We start from the raw sequence: 20,600 nt of genomic DNA on the forward strand, positions 1-20,600 counted from the left end.
AATGTCAAGAGGTTGTTCCCTTGGTACTAAAGCGAGCTCGATTACATGGAGCGTGAACAAGCATTACAAGCAATATATATTCTGATGACATTCCTCAGATTCTATTTTCCATATATTTTCACTGGTAGTCCAATTCCAACTTAATTGCTAATTGCTCCAGGCTTTCCCCCAACTTCCTTTTTATATCAGGAGAGGTGTCAATGATGCATATGTTATGATTGCATTGCAAATTGGGTGCTGTGTCTTCCCTTCTTTGCAGAAGTCGGACTTGTTTATGTAACAAAAACTTCCTATATGTTCAAGATTCATATTTATGCAAACAGAAAACAGAATTATCTACAGAAGTAGTACCCTACTTCACAATATCCACATAAAAAATGCTGAAAACTTGTTATCCACACATTAATATACAAAAACACTTTGAGCCATATACAACCACAGCCGACGATCACAAATTTACAATACAAAAACAAAATATATGTTTCATTTTTTTTCCCCACTTTTTGTTGTGTTTTCTTACAAACTAATAACTCAGCGGTGTTTCTTGGTGAAAAAGCAGGTGCTCGGCAGTCAAGTGTTTTTCTCTAAAACAGATAATGCAGGTGTCAAATAGTTGTTAGCTTTGTCAGGCAGATGTGCTACCTGCAGGAAAAGAGAAACATACGTGGTTCAGCCTAAACTAAGATAATGTTTCTTATTAAAAAAAAAAAAATGATAATGTTTCTTTGCAAATGATCAAGTGTGTTTCATTTTCAATATTACCAAGATCTAATATGTTCCTTACCAGCTCATAGAGCTCCCTCCCTTGCTCAGCAACGTATTCATAACAAACCTGCACATGAATAAAAATTTAAATTGCATCACTTAAAATTATTCCCAAAACCAAACACAGTGTTACCCACATCAAAGCTTTTGTTTCTTGCCGTTGAATCGTGCAACGCCTTCACACAGATATCGGCCACATCGGCACAGCTAATGCTCTAAATAAACAACATTTATCAGGATCTGACTGAAGTACAGTTATGTATTGCCTTCTGTCTGAAGAAAAACAAATTTTCACCTGAGAAATCCTGTTTCCTTGGTCAAATATGAGTGCGCATTGACCACCAGGCTCTTCCTGCGCGACAGGAGGAATCTTTGATTATGTTTATCAATCTATGCTTGACTGTTGAAACATCTAAACAGCTGCCAATTAATTTATATTTACAATGTGCAGCTCTCACTAGAAATTTTACCAAGGCCAACTTTGCCTTCAACTTCCTAATTACTACTAAGGGAGAGGAACCTGAGGGTATTTGGCCAGCTAAGGGCAAAATTATATTAATAAGAATCAGCTTTCCCATTGTGTCCGTATCTCCCACCTAACTGAATGACCTCTGAATGTTATATTTACAAACCCAGCAAGCCTTGGATAAGAACAATAATTACCTTTAGAGGACCAGGACGAATGATTGTGTATCCAAGGCCTGACCGTCTCAACAAGTCTTCCCCAGCCTGCACCACAGACAATGATTAGCTGAGTATAGGTATCGACAATAGTCAACTGTTCATAAAATAATTAAAAGCACAATAAAGGACTAACCCTCTTGGCTTTCAGAACTTGCTCCCTTCTGTTAGGTTCCACCCCCAATCCTGTACATGAGACTAAGACAAAGTCTGTTTCTTGCCCAGTCTGCACAATATCACTTTTATTCATTTAAAAGTAATGCATACAAGAAAGGGGGAAAAAGTAAAACAGAAAAGTTTTCCAATACCATCTTATGCACAAGGAAAATTCACATTTTCCACATTGCTACAATGATTTCAAATCAATATTTCCAGTCAAAAACACATGAATCAGTTCAATACAAAACAAATAATTTTATTAGGTGACATATCCATCAGAGTCAGCACAGCAATTATTAATAAACGCAAGGTGACTTTGCATTTGAGAATTCAGAATATCAAAATAATGCTACTCTTTTGGTTATTGTTGGTCTAGGCTTTTAATTATGTTGTTTACCATGAAAAGGTGACAACGAACAAGAGACACACACATTTCCCAGTGTGTTTGATGTTAAGCATACAATGGATACAAGTTGAGGTTGGAATGTTTAGAAGTGAAGCTAATCATTCAGTTTTCTTCCGTCATGATAAGCTTGGTAAAAGCATTTTTCTGGTGGTCTATGTTGATGACATTGTCATAGCAAGCAATGACCATGATGGGTCTCTCAATTTAAACAACATTTGTTTAGTCACTTTCAGACTAAGGATATGGGAAAATTGAAGTGCTTTCTAGGGATTGAAGTAGCACAGTCCAAAACAGACAGCTATTTCACAAAGACAATATGCTCTAGATATACTAGAAGAGACAGGTATAGTCGACTGCAAAGCTATAGATACCCCTATGGATCCCAATGTTAAACTTGTCCATGGAAAGGGAGGGCCATTAGAAGATCCTAGTAGATATCGAAGATTGGTAGAAAAGCTAATTTGCCCCATAATAACGACAAAACATTTCTTTGCTATAAGTGTTGTTAGTCACTTTCACCAAACAACTTGTAGCACTCATTGGGATGCAGTAATATGCAGTTTCAGATATATCAAAAGAGCTCCAAGACAAGGTTTGTGATATGAAGACAAAATTCACTCACAAGTTGTTGGATATTCTGATACAGATTGGGCCGGATCTCCTACAGATAGGTGATCTGCTTCAGGATATTGTGTCATGATTAGAGGTAACCTAATATCCTAGAAAAGTAAGAACTAGGATGTAGTCGCTAGGTCGAGTGCAGAAGCAGAATATCGAGCTATGACCTTAACTACTTGTGAACTTATCTGGTTAAAACTACTTCTTTAAGTACTAAGATGTGGAGAAGTTAAGCAAATGAGATTAATATGTGACAATCAAGCTGCCCAAATCCAGTTTTCCATGAAAAAACAAAACATATAGGATTGGATTGTCACTTTATTAAATAAAAGATTGAATCGGGGTGTATTGCTACCACTTTTGTTAACTCAATTGATCAGTTAGCATATGTTCTCACTAAGTCTCTTCAAGGTGCTCAAATCAAATACATTTGTAACAAGCTTAGAGCATACGATATGTATGCTCCAGTTTGAGGGGGAGTGTTGAGATATGTTGAGATCATTAACCTGATTTCCTCCTAATTAGGCTGTGATTATGTAATTAGGAATTAGGATCCGTATAATTATGATAGCTTCCTATTTTTGCATTTATTGTAACCATATATATACAGATCAAAACTAGAAGGAATGAATCAAGCTATTCTTCGCAAATATCTCTCTTCTTTCTCTCTTTTCACAGTTATTTCATGCAACAAAGCAACAGAACTTACAGGCAAAGCTTTTATATATTCCAAAATTAGCTTAAAGCTTCTCAGATCTTGCTTTGTTCCTGCAGGCCCTTCAACAGGTCTCTGTAGCAAGAAAATCAAATAGAATCAGCAAAACTAAATAAAAGGAATTTGCAAATCAATTAGGTGCATAGTTTATATCATGAGAAATTGCTCTCCTTAAATGTATGCTGAAAAATTATAAAATAATCTTTTCTACAATTCCAAATGATCCAAGTAATGCAAGGAAATAGACCAGAAAGATAATCACAAGAAAAATTGTCATTTCAAATGCTAAGACCTAGATAATGGTAATTGCAATAAGAATTTTTTTAATAAATAATTCTTGGAAGAAAAAACAACAGTTTCATAGAAGACAGAGAAAGAAGTCATAAACAGTGATTTGGCAGAAGCAGAACTGCAACTTTAACTAGTACTCATAATTGGCCAGAGCAACAACTTTGAAATGAGATAGTCTCGACTGCAGGAAGTAAATTCAACTTCCACTAAGCCATTACTTTTATACTCAATACAACGTGTTATGAAGCAATTAAGAAACAAATTCTAAATCCCATCCCCTTCTTAAAGATGAAAAAGGAAGGACAAAAGAGAAAAGTTATTTGCTCCTAAGTTACTGGTAATAGCATTGATGTTTTGCAAAAAAATTATGGCCATTATTTTAATTGGTATAAATCCCGTTTCAGGAAATCTTAAGCATGACATGCATCCTTTCTGATTATTTAAGCAAAATTAGAACCAGGATCAAGTGATGGGCAAACCTGTCTTCGAGGCTCAAAGCGTAAGGTCAATGTGTGTACAAGGAATGGGTCTAATAGTGGATCATCTGGTTTAACAGGGCGGAAGGATGAAAATGGCACTCTGACCTGCCATTTACAGAAAAAACAAAAAATAAAAGTCATATTCAAACATTTATCCCAAAAATGAAGAAAACGGCAACGGCAATGGTAGCACCAAAACAAACAAAGCTTTCTGAGCAAGGCATGACAGTCATTACCCTACAATATCCTACTTTTGTGCTAATCCTTGCAAAATAAAATTTGCTTTGAGTTGTATCAGCTGAAGGTCCAGCTTCAAGAATTAAAACATAGGATCTTCCATTTCCTCCAACAGAGAGCACCAGACCCTCATACCTAACCACAAAAATGTTCATTATGGAAGAAGGATAAGCACTCACAATGCAGGCTAAAAATATAACAGTTTAGCTACCAGTAGTACAAAGAACCAATCACATGTCAATTATCATTTACCTGTCGAGAGTGTAACCCAGAGGAAGAGAGAGCTTTTTTGACAGTTCGACATACCCTCCTCTGGTGAAAACATAACCTTTAGTGAACATGAAAAATAGATAGTTAAAGAAAGCATATAATAGATATACATTTACCTAAAACTAAGTGAAATGTAAATGTTATTATCAATATTTTGGTTGTCCAAATTGGGTACGCATGATAGTTTCTACTTAGATGCCCATCCTTTATACCTGAGAAAACTGCATCACCAGTCTCCGTGAACTCAAATTTAGCATCCATTCCTGCATCATACTTCGAAGCAACTGCATCTTGGAAATAAGTTCCTTTACGGATTTCCCACCCATTCAGTGAATTTGGAGATTTGAACTTTGCAAGCAGAAGTTTGCTTTTGCTGCTTTTTCCTGCTCTAAGTTGTGCTAGTTTGTTGTTATAGTCCTGCAAACGTGTAATAGAAATCATGCAAAAGGATATATATATATATATATATATATATATATATATAAAAGGAAATCTGGATGTACCATGATGCAGCAATGCATGCGTGTACAATCAAGAGACAACAGCTAAAGCATGCTAAAATGGGTCGATTTTAGCAGTGCAAAAAACGATACAAATAAAGTTTTTCAAACTCAAACCACCAACCAAGAAGAACTCATATGAAATACCAAGGCAAATTCAGAAATATTAACCTTTAAGCATGGTACAAATACAGCATGATCAAGTAAAAAACGACTGAGACATACCTGAAACGCTTTGGTGAGGTTGGAAACCCCTTGATGATCAACTCTGAAGAGATCGCCGGTGATGGCAGAACGAGCAGTGGCACAATAGATAATTTTGTTGCAGCCCTCCACAGCAGCCTTAAGGGTGGAGGGATCGCCCACGTCCCCAATCACAATCTCTACTAACCTAGGGAGCGAGTCAATCACTTCCTGATCAGCCTTTCTTACCAAAGCCTGCATAAATAGAGGAAAACCCAATGAACCCTATGAGAATTTCCCCGGAAACAAGGGTAATGAATGATTGCAGAGTTAGAGGAGAATGAGTAGCAGGTAAAAGAAAAACCTTGACAGTGTAACCCCTGAGCATAAGCTTTCTAACAACAATGCGACCAATACGGCTGGTGCCTCCAACAACAAGGACAGTGGTATTCTGAGCACCAGGGATGGCAAACTCGCACATGGGGCCCTCCCTTATGAGCAACGCATCAAAAGCCTCCTTGTCATCGGCACGAGTAGTCCTGGATATCTGGCCCAACCCAGAGAACTTCCTCCACACCTCGTCGAATATCTGCCTGGACTTCCTCCCTAGACCCACCGGGTTCACGTCCTCCAAACTTAGGGATTGTTTTTGCGTTCTTGAGGCTTCGTTATATTCTGTTTCATTGTCTTTCTCGTTGCTGGAGGCTCTCACAGATATGGATTTCCAAGTTTTGCAATTGGTCTTAGACTTGGTAGACGAGAGAGCGATGAATTTGCGATGGGAGCTGAATTTGAAGTGGGTGCTGTGGCTCAAACTGGTACTTGTCGCTGTTGAATTTACAGTTGGTGATCCTCTAATCATCTTGCCTTTTGCTATTTGCCTATTAATTATGGTTCCTTCGCAGCACAACAGAAACAGACAGAACAAGAGATTGAACTATTTTTCCCACAACAAATAAAAAGTGAACTCGCAGACGCTTAGAACAGTATTTGATGCAAAGCTTTTGATTTTGTCTAGTTGAAGATTCGAACTTTCCCCATTACAGTGAATATTTATGGGTTGTTAGTTGCGGATGCTTTGTATGTTTCTGCTCTTTTATGATAAATTAAAAAATATATATATATATATATATAAATGGGTAGAAAATTTTGAAAGGCGTGTATGTCGCACATATATTATGAACCAGAAAATAATTAATATTGGATGGATGATAATCGAATGCCGACTGGCAGATGTCAGAGTGACCTGCCCAAATCTCCCCATTTTTCGTCTCACAAGACAACAAGGAGGCCCACAATGATAAACGAAGACCACAGAATGCGATTTGCGGCTTCAAAATCAAATAGCGAGAATTAGAGCTAGAAAACCTGCCACGTTCACTTCATATTTTCCCCTCATCAGGTTCTCAATCATTTTATTTTTAATATTTTCTTGAAATTAAGATCACTTTTTTCCCCCTCTAAACCATTTGTTGTTACTAAAATTGGAAAAAGAAAAGCAAAAGCAGTGGCTGTGGTTCACATCAAATCTGCCGATTATATTCCGTCCGACCAGCTGAACCTGAGCAGTAGTGATTAACAAAATAAACTGGACTTGCTACCGAGTACACAGGGCTTTTAACTTCAAATCCTGCAATTCAAGTATTCGTATGGTAAATATTTCCTTACAATAACAAAAATAAACCACTACAGCCAACGACTTGGCTGTGGCGGTTGGACCACTAAGGAAACCTCTCATCCAATGTATAACCAAACAGCCTCTAGTAGTGCAGGTGATTGATCACCCGTTCCTGGATAAATAAATTTAATTAAAGTCCAAACTTCAAATATACATCAATTAGCAGCACAGTTTCGGTCAAATGCCAATTGGAAAGTTTACCCAAAAATAAAAGCACCTTGCGGGGCATAGAATCTATATAAAATACAAGAAAATGAATGCAATCAGATTGCAGCAGTTACAGAATATACTTATTTCTTCCAACTTTTAATAACAAGACAATATGGGTCAAATATTTGCGGGGATTAAAAAAAATAATAATAAGAGCAAGAGAGGGTAACAAAACTAACCTCCATCATTCCTTTGTAAGAAAAACATTCACAGACAAATTAGAACAATTATAGTACACTCGCCACCAAGGATGGCATTAAACTGATACAAGAGGATAAAATCAAAGAATCACCAAATTACGCCACTGACTAGCACACATCAGTAATCCTATACTCTTGAGGGAAATAGTTAGCTGCTGATGATGAAGTAGGCAGCTGCGGCGGCCGATGAATTTCACTTGCTTTCTTTGTAGGGAAAATAAGCTCTGGAGACAAATGAAAAAAATTGTTCCCTAACAGTCATGATCATAAACCAATATGCTGTACTATTGTATGCTTATCCCTTCTGAACACCTATGCCTTGCTACTTTTCCTGAACTGCTTAATTCCAAGCAGTGCCTGATGGAGAAGCAGAGAAACATATGGTCTACCTCCCTCTTTATCTGGAAGCCTTACCTCCAAAACAACCATATTAATATGTACAAAATGGTTACCCAGAGTTACCAGCAACCTCTGCAGCTCTCTGTCTCATCATCTCCATCACAGCAGCCCTTCGCCGTGAATCAGACTGCTGCTGCAGCCTTCTCAAATGTTCTTTTAAATCTCTGAATGAACATAAAAGTTTGTCAATAGTTTATAAATACAATTCTCAAAAATCAGGGGGTTCAGGGTGTGGTCTAAAATGGCAACTTGTTGATTTATTATGCAAGGTTGAATTATAAACCTGCAACGTGGTACATGGCATTCAGATTCTTTGCAGGCCCGAGCATGAAGTTGCAAGAGATACCACATTTTCTTGCACAGAACACAACCTCCAGAAGCACGTGTCTTGCATTGAATCCCATGCCCGAAAAGCCCCTTCACCTTACGACAATTTGGATATTGGCACTGCGGGGAACGGCATTGTGATGCATGCACCAGAAGATCAAGCATTTTCCTAAGCTGCAATTTCAAGTATGAAATTTGATTAGGTCCAATGTAAGATGATAATTTTTGAGGAAAAAAAAAAGTCACTAGTCAAATAAACTGTTTTACCAGTTCCACTTCAATGTGCAGACCCAATAAAATGGATACAAGTAATGTTGTACAAATTATTCACATTCAAAATGAAGTATCTCAAACAATTACTCAATCTTAAACACCAGTGGAATGATCATTTTCATAATTTCTTTCAAAAAAAAAAAAAACCTTGCCCACATGCTACACCAGATGGAATGCTCTAAGCCATAGAAAAAAAAAAATACCACATCATGAATTTGAATTTTAAAATTTCAAGCTAAAGAGAGATAAAAACCAACTTTTTCATGATGTGGTATTTTCTCATTGGCATTTCATGGGGCAAGGGAAGCATAGAAAATATATGGGGAAATGCCATAAGCATATTAGACAGGAGTAAAAATTACCTGTAAAACCCTTAGTTGCCTAGCTTCTTTGTTCTGGGCATCACGATCAGCCATTGATGGATGATTTGTCAACTTATGAGGATGATCAATACCCCCATCCTTTTGGTAACAAGCATTGCATACATCATAATCAGGGCAAACTTCACAGCGCCAACCTTGACCTGTTTCAATGTCAAGATGGCATATACTGCATGTTGTAACAAAAGCAGGGGCAGTTGGATTATGGAGATGGTAAAGGACCATCATTGAGGAATGCTTAGCCCGGCGTAGAGTATCATACTGATAATGATTTCCCTGACAAAGATTCAAGAATGCTTGCCTTGTGTCAAAGAATTCACTCTCAAGAATTTCATCTTTATCCTTTGTATCAACAGGTACATCAGTGATTTCAACCTGCAAAAATTAGCATTGATGTTTTTCAGTTATAGAGGGGGGAGAGGAGGGGGAAGTGGGTGAGGGAGGGAACAAAACGAAACACAATTAAAGTTTCAAGGCAACACTTATTATAGAATCTTGGATTCTGCGAGATAGTCTAAGAGTAAGCAACTTACTGGATAGAGTACATGTTTCTCCCTTTGATTGACAGGATGTCGTTCCCTTTCTTCACGTTTCTGTTCAGCCTCGTAACAACTTCAGAAACGGAAGCAGAGACATCAGAACCATTAGAAGTGGCTACAAGAAAATAAATCAAAATTGTACACCTCATTTTTTAAGAGAGGATTTCTAAAACACCCAAGTACTGAGGAAGAAATGGAAAAAAGAAAAAATTAGAAGGTAAGAAAAAAGGATGAGAATCATGTAATTGAATTCCTAAAGGAAAAAATACGATCATAGAAGCCAACAGTAATGCTTATTATCAAACCAAGGTAGCACTGATTAGAAAGGTTTTACAAGATTATAGGAAAAAAAATTAATTTCCATGGAAACGAAAAAAGAAAAAGAAAAAGGAAAAAGTAATGTGCTGTTTCCTCGTGTAAAATGAGAATATTTTTCAATAAAATAAAAGATTTTAAGATACACGAAGGAGTCTTAAGTTTCTTCTTCTATCTAAGAGATCGATAATGGTGTGTAAAAGTCAAACAACACAGATTATGGCCACAAAGAAAAGGGTAATGTATTTCATTTAATTGCTATCAAGTGTCAGTGATAAAGTCACTAATGTTTCATGGCACAGAAAGTTGGACAACATAGACATAACATATCCATAAAATTTTAAGTATCTAATATGAGGCAGGGAAATGGATGTATGAAAATACAATTTAGAGTATAATAAATATGAAATACAACCAGATAAAAGTGAAGTGACACCAATTAAGTTGCGATTGTCAGAATTTGTTTGAGATAAGCATGTTTTGGCACCAATGAGGAAGACTGACAACATTCAAGTAGAAATAACAAAAGGACTACAGGTAAGACAATGTTTAAGTTCTAAACATCAACTGGAAGCATGCTCACTAACATAAATAAAATATTTTCTTAAAAAAATTTGCCTACAATATCTCATCTAATAGCATAAAAGATTTAAGAATTCTTACTTATCACAAATCTGAAAATTTTTGCACTGGTTGCAAACCCAGCGGTTTCCAGATACCATTAAAATACAACAGTGGGTGCAGCAATGCTGTAAATGAACCATGATAAAGTCTTCCTTCATTGGGCATATTGTCTCACCAAGCTGAAGAAGAAGGTGGCTTATAAGAATAAATATATATAATCATGCAAATTTCTAAGGTAATAGTGCAATAGAGCTCCAATGATCTGGAAGCAAACATTGCATCAAGCAAACATTTCTATTTAAAGAAATTCACCAGGATGAATTATTATAAAGTGTAAGATACAGGAGGTAAAAATTACTTTATGCATTAGTAGCAGATCCTTCGACGCGTTACCAGAAAGATCTGACTGACCAGAAGCTTTTAGAGCCCTTTTTGTAATGGTCTTTTTGGTAGTTCCCTTCTTGTTCAGTTTTCTGCCATCTTCTTCTTGGTTAAGCTGATAAATTAAATCCTCTGCAGCACCAGGCCAATAGTCACCATCAAAGTATGGCAACCTTGCAGCTGTTACCTTTGCCTTACATTCACCAATAGATACAAAGAAATGATCATATAAATTAGTTAAGTCAACCACAATATTTTCCTTAGAGGCTTTTCTTAGCATCGACAAATACCTGGAAAAAAAAAAAGGGAACTCATAGAGTTAGATAAGAAAAATAAAATTTAAAAGCAATATATTGATCTCTCCTTAAAGATGTTAGGCTCACCACTCCCGGAGTTTATCAGATTTTGGTGTTTTCTGGATTTCTGGATGACAATATAATATGTAGTCTTCACCCTTTAACGGAGGGCAAGCCCATATATAGCAGCTCGTAAAACCTCTCTTCTTGCAGTATTCAAGGTATCCAATCTGCAAACAGAAACAGTTATAAATGTCAATAATGATAATAATAGTACCAACTTAAACATTGAAATAGTCATTCTAAAAGAATAAGATGAACAAATACTTCGAACTAACCAAAATTTCATGGTAAACAAATGTACGGAGAGCCTCCCCTGTCACTGCTTTAATCTCAGGTCTAAAATACTTCACAGAATCCAGATACGACAGATAGACACGGCGCTGATTTGGAAATTGACATTCTGATCCAAATTCTTGGACATACATGCCAAATAGGCATACCTCCACACCTTCAATCTTCTGAAACAACAAAATCACCTGGAAGAAAAATTTTCTGTCAATAAACTAATCTCATTGCCCACCATATCATAATTATTACTTATGCATATAACAGCATCCAATGCTCTTCTGCAGAGTTTATATATATTCTGAGTTTAAAACATTTTCATTCAAGCCTACCAGCTGAGCAAAGCCCAAAGGGATCAAATCCTTTAAACTCTAATAAAAGATAATACAATGAACTCAGTGTATTTCCTGCATACCTTGGACTTATAAGGGAACTCGGTTGGGTAATTTTCTTCCCGGAAAATTTCAAGAAAACGCTGCTTCACTTCCAACTTTTTGTCAACTGATGAAACAACTCGAATTACAAGTGCTTCTGCTCCAGGAACCTTTAAATTGTACATTTTTATAGAAATTAGATATAGCAATCATAATACATTGAAGGTTTAAATAGCATGCATGTAAAGTAGTTGCAATATGGAAGAATACATTTTGGCGAAAATCAAAAACAAAGCTCCTTGAGATCTGACATAATACACACTTCATTCCCTCCTTTTTTGGTGAAAAAGCTTTTCCTTTTGTGGTACAATGATGTGTATTAACCAAAACGACATTGTCTTCAGATTTTTAGCCCATAAAAGATCAAAATGTTGATTTTCATAAAATTCAGCAACCAAAGTTTTCCTATTTTAAAAGGAGGGAATAATGTGCATGTTAGATCAAATCTTAGGGGTTTTTTCCCATAATTTTCCCTACAATATGCAGCATGCAAAAGTATGCTACTAGGGAGAACAATCATGTATGTAAAAGTTCGCAAGATAATCCCAAATAAAAACCAAAACCTCAAGCCCATATATGCCCTTAGCAATGAGATACAAAAGGGGTAGACCACACCTATTAAAAGAACAAAATGGTTTCTGACAAATATTTCTACTTCAACGCTTCAAGACATCAGCTAGATCAGAAAATTTGCTACAATGTAAAAAATGTTGCCCAGTTGATCACCTCAGAACTTTTAGTCCAAGCAGACAGGATTGCCTAATTCTAGAGCGACCAACTAATGTTATCATCTTTGAATCAGTCATCTAGTACCACTTCAATTTCACAAGCCTATATTAGATATAAGTTAACCTGTAGCAATATGGCATGTATGAACAGTTCATTCACTGATCATCCATCAGTATGCAAGTAGCATTAGAATCAATGGCTTGTATTATCCGGTCAAAAAATATCACAAAGCTGTTACATGATAAATAAATCACCTCATCATAACTTTTTACTTGAATCCTGGCCCTCTCCTGTCTTTCCTGCTTCAATCTCCTGAATAATCGTTGCTCTATGTGGTCACTAAGTATTGTTCGTGGTAGATCTTTGGCCCCAAGAACCGCACTCTGTGGTAAAGGCTTACGATCTCCTCTTTCAATCTCTGATATGTAGCAATTAGGGCAGGTATATTCAGCTTGCCCACCATCATTTCTTCGACCATTAAATAAAGCACAAATTTGATGTTGCCAGGCTTCACATTTATCACATTGAACCCACTGCATGAGTATCATAGGACAAGAAAGTAAGTCAATTTATTTGAAATTACCATGCAAAATAACGACAAGCAAGGCAATGCATTGACACACCCATTCTTCAGTCTCCTCATCATTTTTCTTCTTCTCAAGCTTTGCCTTTGGGATGGCACTCCCATCAACAACAATAGTGTCTCCACGAGCCTCATTATAGCATGGAATGCAGAAGTAATGCCGTGTATCACCAGCTCCCACAGTATAATACATTGCATTTCGCTTAATGCGCGCACCACAGGGAGTGCAGTATATTGGTGGTGGTTCAAATGTAAGCTTTTCAACTGCACACAATTGACAAGAGTTCTCACTCATCGATTGCTCCATTGCTTGGTTCTTTTCTGCCTTTGCCTTACTCTGTACACAGAAAAGTGAAATGTTTATTAACAATAAAAGAAATCACAAACCAGACAACAAATGCAAGCAGCAACTGATTCCCTACTAAAAATAAAAGAAATAATGTCATGTGAAAATGCTTGCACCATATTAATGAGGCAAAGGTGCAAATGCAAGTAACAACCTACTAAAAGAGAATAATACACAATAAGCTTGTCAATTGCATACATTTGTCTCACTGTAAAAAATAATAAGACTTTCAATCTTTCACAATTTGTTCTATTAGAGTTTGTTGTTACACGAAAACAATATAGACCAACGATTTAACATTGTTTTTTGGAAGAGACAAGAGACTCATATTGGCCTGGTTCTCAATATTTAGTCATTTTGTGCGTGCTTAACTTCATATGTTAGCATGCTGGGATGGTTTATTAAAGATTAGGATTGAATTAATAACTAGTATTGCTACAGAAGTTGTTCCTTGTGTTTAAGGTAAAATTGCAGTTTTCGCCAGAGTTTCTGGTGAATTTTTACGTTTTACATCATAACATGATAATGTTGTCTTTAATTTTTCTCTACCTTGTGGAAGTCTCACATGCTTCCAATGTATTATGTACTTGGGCGGTGCACTTCTCTTTCCATCATATATTTATTTTATCAAAAGGAAGAAAGGCTCTTGCAAGCAGTTACCATAAATATATGTTTTGATATTTTAATTACAGCAAACAAGGAAATGAAAGGCTCTGCCATAAACCAGGGAAATGATTAAAAAGAAGGAGACTTTGATACATATGCATAGATATATATGACCGCAATGTTAACAGGTTATATAACCACAATATCTAGGATGGTACATTATCCATTGACAGACTATATAAAAAAAGGTGGCATCCTTAGCTCACTACTAAGATTACATAACCAAAAAAGGGCTTAAGATTACCCCCCAAAAAAAAATATGTAATGGCAATAGCACAATTTAGTGTTCTAAGAATAGATTCTAAAACATTTGATGAATTTGCCACCAAGGGAATGTAACTTCTACAACCAATTTCATCTCATCTCAACCCCAAAGACAAGTAATTGCGTAACAACTAAATGATTATGTGTTACAGAGTGCAAGAATACACTATTTTCATTACATCGACAACGACAAATTATCAAAACTTCACATGTGCATGCGCTGAAGAATAAAAAGGTGAACATGGGGATGGGGAACATTCAAAAGAAATCCAAAATGAATAATAGAAGATGTAATCTTACCTGGCCAACCCATTGTCTGAGGCCTATAATATGCTCCCTGACTTGTTCAGGTGTGAACAGTTCAGTCAGTGATACACCCTTTGTTTTTGGCTTTCCAGACTTGGTTCCAGCTGCATTATCAGCAGGTTGTCCAGAATTTTCTTGCTTTCCTGGATCAGTTTCTTTCTCAACTTTGACGCTCTCTTGCTTTGATAAACTAGTAGACTCATCTTGTACAGCAGATTCACCATCAGGCTTTTGGCTGTTATTATCCATGATATCCTTTTTCATCTCATTATTACTAGGACTCCCTTGTCCAGAACTTAGAGGAACTTCCAACTTTACTTCCATGTACTCAGACTTAACTGGCATACCAGTGTCACACTGTTTGTAATCTTGCTGCTGGACATCCTGAGATGTGTGAGAATCAGTGGTTACAGAAGCAGATACAGCAGCAGTTTCATTATCGGGTTTAAAAGATTGGGGGGACTGCTCTATTTTCATGCGCTTTAGGGAAGGATGCAGTTCTTCAGAAATTTCAACAACAGCTGGATTTTTTGAAATGAATTTAGCTGAATTATCACCAGCATTGTTGGATTTGCTAGGAAAACCAGAATCTGAGCTTGGATGAGTGTGTGCCCTCATTTGTGCCTCTATATAATTTTTGACAGGAATACAAACAGGACAAACTGCATCCCTGCAGTACTTGTTGTGATGAATCAATATCCTGGTATGATGGCATCGAGGATATGGGCATGGAGATGAATTGCATTTGTCCATATGTCTCAGCAGCTTTTGCACAGTAATGCAATTAACATCTGAACAATTCCCTTCAGGAGCAGTACATCGGCGAGCATGACGTAAGAACAAGAGCCACTTCTGCTGATTTCTGAACTGTGGGTCTCGGTTTGCACTTCCAGATCTACAAATGACACCATTTGTAGGATGAACATTTTGAACAATATTAGAACCTTCTGAAGCTAAATTATTTCGTTGAGCTTCATCCTGACCAGATATTCTCTGATGGAAATCCTCTTGGACATGCTGCTCATGTGACATGCAAGGGATGCCAGCTCTGTCCTGCAAATGAGGATGCCATTGACCCTGCAATATTGTATCTGATGGTGTTCCAACAGGAAGGCAATTAAAATCACTTTGAGATTCTGAAACCAATTGATGTGGATGCAACATCTGTTGCATTTGCTGTGAATTGTGTACCAATGATGAACACATGTCATGATGTCCAGATGGCAGAGAGAGATTTTGAGCACCCCGAGAATGATCCTTAACAACATTCTGCTGAAATTGATTTTGCGACTCAGACATTTGGAACTGTTGAGAGGTTTGTGAGTGCAGAACTTCATTATGATGCTCCACTCCAGGCTCATACTTCACCTGATTACCAGGATTGGATAGCTGAGACTGATCAAAAGCATCATGAAACAGATGTTGATGCTGCTGGTTTTGCTGCTTTTTAATGCATTGTTGCTGAACAAATTGCTGTTGTGGAAATTGATGAAGTTTTTGCAGAAATTGCTGTTGTTGGTTAGACTGTAGGACGCTGTCCCTAGAAGGTATTGGAGACTGAAAATTCATCTTTTCAGATTGATCAACTAATTGAGGTTTTATATGTGCAGCTTGGTGCATTCCATGTAAATTTGACTGATTATTTACCACAGGTGAGTGAGTTTTGGACGTGGGCTGCAAGCTCACAGGAGTCTGAGCATTCATCATTGATCCAACAGACGTTACTGCACCATAAAAGTTTCCAGATCCAAATGAACCAGCATTATTTATTCCATATCCCTCACCTGAAACAAAATGTTTGTGATTAAATGCTGCTATGTCCTTAAATAAAGCAACATTATTTAAGAATGACATAATTGATCTCACAAAACAAAGGAAAAGAAGAGGGAAAGGAGAGAGAGATGTTACCATGGATTATTTGCCGCTGTTGTTGATCAAAATGCTGTTGCAATGGTTTGGGTGAACTAGTATATGGTGTGGCAGTCATATAGCCCTCAGAGGCACAAGGTTCAGTCACAAGCTGTATATTGTTCCCAATCATCCCCATTCCACCATTTAGAGCTCCGTTTGAGAACCCATAGGATTTTTGCTGCAATCCAGATCTAATATTGCTACCCATTTGGCTGCCAAGATTCTGCAGTATGCGACTGTTTTGACCCCCAGCATACTGCTTTTGCTGCTGTGGCTGTGATGCCATTGCAGATTCAACAGTTGAATAACCACCAACATTACTAGATGACTCCATATTCACATAAGATTGATTATTACTATTGTTATTATTATTGCTATTAAATCCAGGAGTTGGAATCATCTGGCTTGGCATTCTTTGCACACCCATGGATGACATATTCCCACCAGAGCTAATGGAAAAATTGGCTGGTGTTTGCTGATATCCATTAGACAAAGCTCCTGCAAGCATAGCTTTTGTAACATTGGTCTGAAGTAAACAAGTGCACATTTATAATTAATATTATAAAGTTCAAATATACCATCGGATCTACTGAAGGAACCACCATGTAAACCACTAGTCGGCAACAGGCTTCCCGTATTCACAGTTGTCACTGATACACTCTCACATCCACTGGAAGCAATCATCATGGTATCTACTGAAGATACCATCAAGTTGGAATTCCCACTGTGTGACATGCCCGGGGTTGGTATCATGGTACCAATGGAAGAAGAAGGATTAACAAGTTGCACATGTCGTTGGTTCTGGTTATTCACAGGTGCGCGTTTGATCAGACAACTAAGACGACTCTCTAAGGTATTTAGGTTCATATAGTCCTCCTACAACAAAATTTTACTGCTGTGTAAAGCATAAAAAGAATTTTTAAAAAAATACAGAGGAACAATCAAGGAATGAGGGGAAAAAAAATCCATCTGCACTGAGCTGACTAAGAAAATGAAAATATGAAATTCAATTCAATATACTTATCAAAAAGTAAATAATCCATGGTACAATTTAATTTCATAACTAATGAGATAACAGTCAAGACAAATATAGAATACAGTAAGGGTTAAAAGATGAGGGCAAGAAACCTTTGACTGAGCAGCTTTAAATAAACATTCCTCTAGGCGTTTTGCAATATCCTTATATTTCTGTTTCTGTGGTTCACCAACTGGCTGAGGCTGCCTCTGTAAGATAATTGCAAATCTAGAAAGGATGGAAAATATAAGTCAGTAATAAATACATATTGGTCACAGGTTAAATTCCCGCGTCATTATAACATCAACTGAAGCCATGAACAGATCAAAAAATGAAAGAGAAATTTCAGCAGCAACGTCTTACTAAAATATTATATACCAAAGCAAGAAAGTTTAGGAACCTAACATAGAAGGTAATCAATATTGGCTTTAACATTTTTATGTTCGCTCATACAAGACTGCCACTCAAGCAAAGAGTTGATGACATTTAATAACTAGAATAAATAAAATAAAATAAAGAGGAGAGAAAGAAAGTGTACAAATAAACTACTATGCCATCATAAGCTAAACTAATGTCATGATGTGGTATGTCTAGGCAATAGCCACTTAAACTGTAATGAAGCTTTCATCTAAATTTTATGGTAAATTAAATAGAAATAACTGGGAATTCACAGTAGATGGGAAAAAAAAGGATGTCTTACATTTTTTCTCGAATAACAATGCGAGCTCTATGAAGCTCAGGGTCCATGGTGAACATATTAGGAGAAGTCACAACTCCACCACTAGCAGCAGCTAAATTCTGCAACTGGGCAGCAGGGAGCGGATTCCCATTCTGCTGGGGCAACTGATTAGGAACCTGCCCAGAGATCTGCCCAGATATATGCGCCTGCACATTCATCTCCTTTATGCCTTACCTATTACCTACTCATGATGCTGTAACTCCAACAGTATGGGCCAAATGTCCACCTTTAAATCAAGTAAAACTTAAGTGCAAGTGCACGTAATAAGTAACAGGAACAATTTTAAAATATTATCAATTTCAATTCAAATTATGTTCTTTAGAGAAAGAGAGTTCCAAGTTAAGAGAAGGACGATAAATTGATAAGCATGAGAATGAAAGCCTTTTTAGTTAGCTAAACAGGCATAATATATAATTAAAAAAAGGACAAGAAGCTGTATAACATAATCCCCTTTAATTAAAAAGAGAGTAACACTGAAATGAATGTGGGCAATTATGTTGCCATGAATTTATCACAACTTGGAAAAACTAATTTTGCCACTTAAAAATCGTAATTGAGGAAGCAATAGAAGCAAGGGGAAGACAAGTAGAGTGAAGAAAAGTAGAATGAAGTCGAAAACAATAATGTAAAAACGTAAATTGACTTTTGAAAGCTATTGGACAAGTGTATTGTCTATTGAAGGTAGAATAAGATGCAATTGAATGCATTAAAAAAAAAAAAAAAAGTCAATTAGAATGATAAGACTAATTATAGTAACCCTAGGTTAGTTTAGCTTATCGATATAAATCAAATCAAGAAGAGGGGAAGGAACCCTAACGAACCTGAAGGTGCAATTGAGAGAGAATAACAGCGATCGGAGCTTCGAATTGAGAGAAAAATCCGTAGGTTTTACAAAACAATGATGATCGTCGACGTCTGCCCAATCGCACGTGCGAATTAACACGCTCGCTGTTTACGGTTTACGCCAAAACAGAGGATGACGATTAAAGATGAAGACTAGAATAAAAAGATGAGAAGAAAAAGCAGATATTTGCAATCGAATCGAAAACAATAACGGTAGGGAGTCGACGGTAGTGTTGAATTATCTTTTGGAGGTTCTTGCTTTCTGGGTTCAATTGGGGATTAATTTCGTCAAATGCCAAAAAAAAAAAAATTATAAAATAATAATAATAATAATTATTATTATTATTATTATTATTATTATTAAAATAAATTTAAAAAAAAAAATACAATAACCAAAAAAATGCATATGAACAAGAGAGAAATTTTGGGGATGTTAATTGCGGTCGCATGTTAAATCTTGTAGCTGAAGTGACGCAAATGCCCCTCTAATTATCCACGATTTTCGGTGATTGCACGTTCAACTTGTCAATATTAAAAAAATAATAATAACAATGTAAACGAAATTTTATAAGATATTTTTAATGTATAAAAAAAGGACATCTTATATTCATAGTTATTATTTGAAATAAATAAATCATATATATGTTAGAAATATATGTTAGAAAAAAGCATGTACTTTATAAACATATTCTATGAGAGCAACGAATAATTTCTCCTATATACATATTAATATCTTTATTTATAATAATATTTAATAATTATATAAATATTCTCTACAAACACTAGTAATAAAATATTTAGATGATGCTACAAGGATTTTTAGTTTTTCAATTGACTTTTAATTATCAATCTCATCTTTTAAAATTTTTAGTTGCAATTTTTTATTATATATTTTAAGTTCATAATTTTTTAAATAATAACTATGTTTTGTATTAATGTTGTTTTCATCGTAATAATTTATGTACCAATTAGAACTAAGATTTGCTATCCGGTTTCTATATGAACAGGGAAAACAATGAATCTTCTCATATTGGAAATAAAGAAAATTATAAAAATATATCTAAAAATATAATTTACTTAATTACATTTCACAATTTAAAATCAGATGAGACCAAAGCTTAATAAATAAATTTATGAATTCACAATGAGTTAAAAATAGACAATAATATATGATTAGTTCAAAACATTATAATTGCGATAAATTTTAATATTTATGTTTAAATTACTTTCATATTTTTTTTTTTTTACTTTCAAACAGAAATATTGAGTTTTGAAATGAACACTCCTTTATTAAAAAAAAAAATTTCATTTAAAAATTTTTAAAGTGAACGGTTTGCAATTTAATTTCAATCTCATCTTTAAAATAAATAAAAATGAATCAATATTTATTTATATAAATGAATATTAAATATATTAAATATTTAATTATTCATTATTTGTATTTATAATATTTATTGTTATCATAATTTTCAAATAATATTTATTATTAT

At 35.7% G+C, this 20,600-nt stretch overlaps 2 protein-coding genes across 4 annotated transcripts; both read right to left on the minus strand.

Moving 5' to 3' along the window:
- Positions 1 to 332: 332 nt before the first annotated feature.
- On the minus strand, positions 333 to 6,401 carry LOC110665971 (protein HIGH CHLOROPHYLL FLUORESCENCE PHENOTYPE 173, chloroplastic). Its single transcript, XM_058139422.1, has 13 exons — positions 5,669 to 6,401; positions 5,347 to 5,559; positions 4,834 to 5,038; positions 4,604 to 4,679; positions 4,351 to 4,486; positions 4,115 to 4,219; positions 3,339 to 3,419; positions 1,583 to 1,672; positions 1,429 to 1,494; positions 1,061 to 1,117; positions 903 to 980; positions 785 to 832; positions 333 to 642 (listed from the first exon to the last, which is right to left on the minus strand). Exons 1-13 carry the CDS (start codon positions 6,164 to 6,166, stop codon positions 571 to 573), a joined length of 1,725 nt encoding a protein of 574 aa, XP_057995405.1. The 5' UTR covers positions 6,167 to 6,401; the 3' UTR covers positions 333 to 570.
- Positions 6,402 to 7,259: 858 nt separating this feature from the next.
- On the minus strand, positions 7,260 to 19,416 carry LOC110671361 (histone acetyltransferase HAC1). 3 transcript variants are annotated; one of them, XM_021833799.2, is made up of 17 exons: positions 19,089 to 19,413; positions 18,229 to 18,493; positions 17,642 to 17,756; positions 17,092 to 17,389; positions 16,511 to 17,011; positions 14,597 to 16,386; positions 13,061 to 13,357; positions 12,692 to 12,970; positions 11,690 to 11,818; positions 11,265 to 11,465; positions 11,014 to 11,156; positions 10,608 to 10,920; positions 10,289 to 10,428; positions 9,305 to 9,383; positions 8,754 to 9,146; positions 8,075 to 8,292; positions 7,260 to 7,955 (listed from the first exon to the last, which is right to left on the minus strand). In XM_021833799.2, exons 2-17 carry the CDS (start codon positions 18,423 to 18,425, stop codon positions 7,841 to 7,843), a joined length of 5,208 nt encoding a protein of 1,735 aa, XP_021689491.2. In that variant the 5' UTR covers positions 18,426 to 18,493; positions 19,089 to 19,413; the 3' UTR covers positions 7,260 to 7,840. The 3 variants fall into 3 exon arrangements, with proteins under 3 accessions (XP_021689491.2, XP_021689492.2, XP_057995404.1); XM_021833800.2 differs by having other exon boundaries at positions 18,229 to 18,510; XM_058139421.1 differs by lacking the exons at positions 7,260 to 7,955; positions 8,075 to 8,292; positions 8,754 to 9,146 and having other exon boundaries at positions 9,316 to 9,425; positions 19,089 to 19,416.
- Positions 19,417 to 20,600: the final 1,184 nt, after the last annotated feature.

This window comes from Hevea brasiliensis, chromosome 17 (genome assembly GCF_030052815.1).
Source record: "Hevea brasiliensis isolate MT/VB/25A 57/8 chromosome 17, ASM3005281v1, whole genome shotgun sequence".
In the NCBI taxonomy this organism is placed as follows: Eukaryota; Viridiplantae; Streptophyta; class Magnoliopsida; order Malpighiales; family Euphorbiaceae; genus Hevea; species Hevea brasiliensis.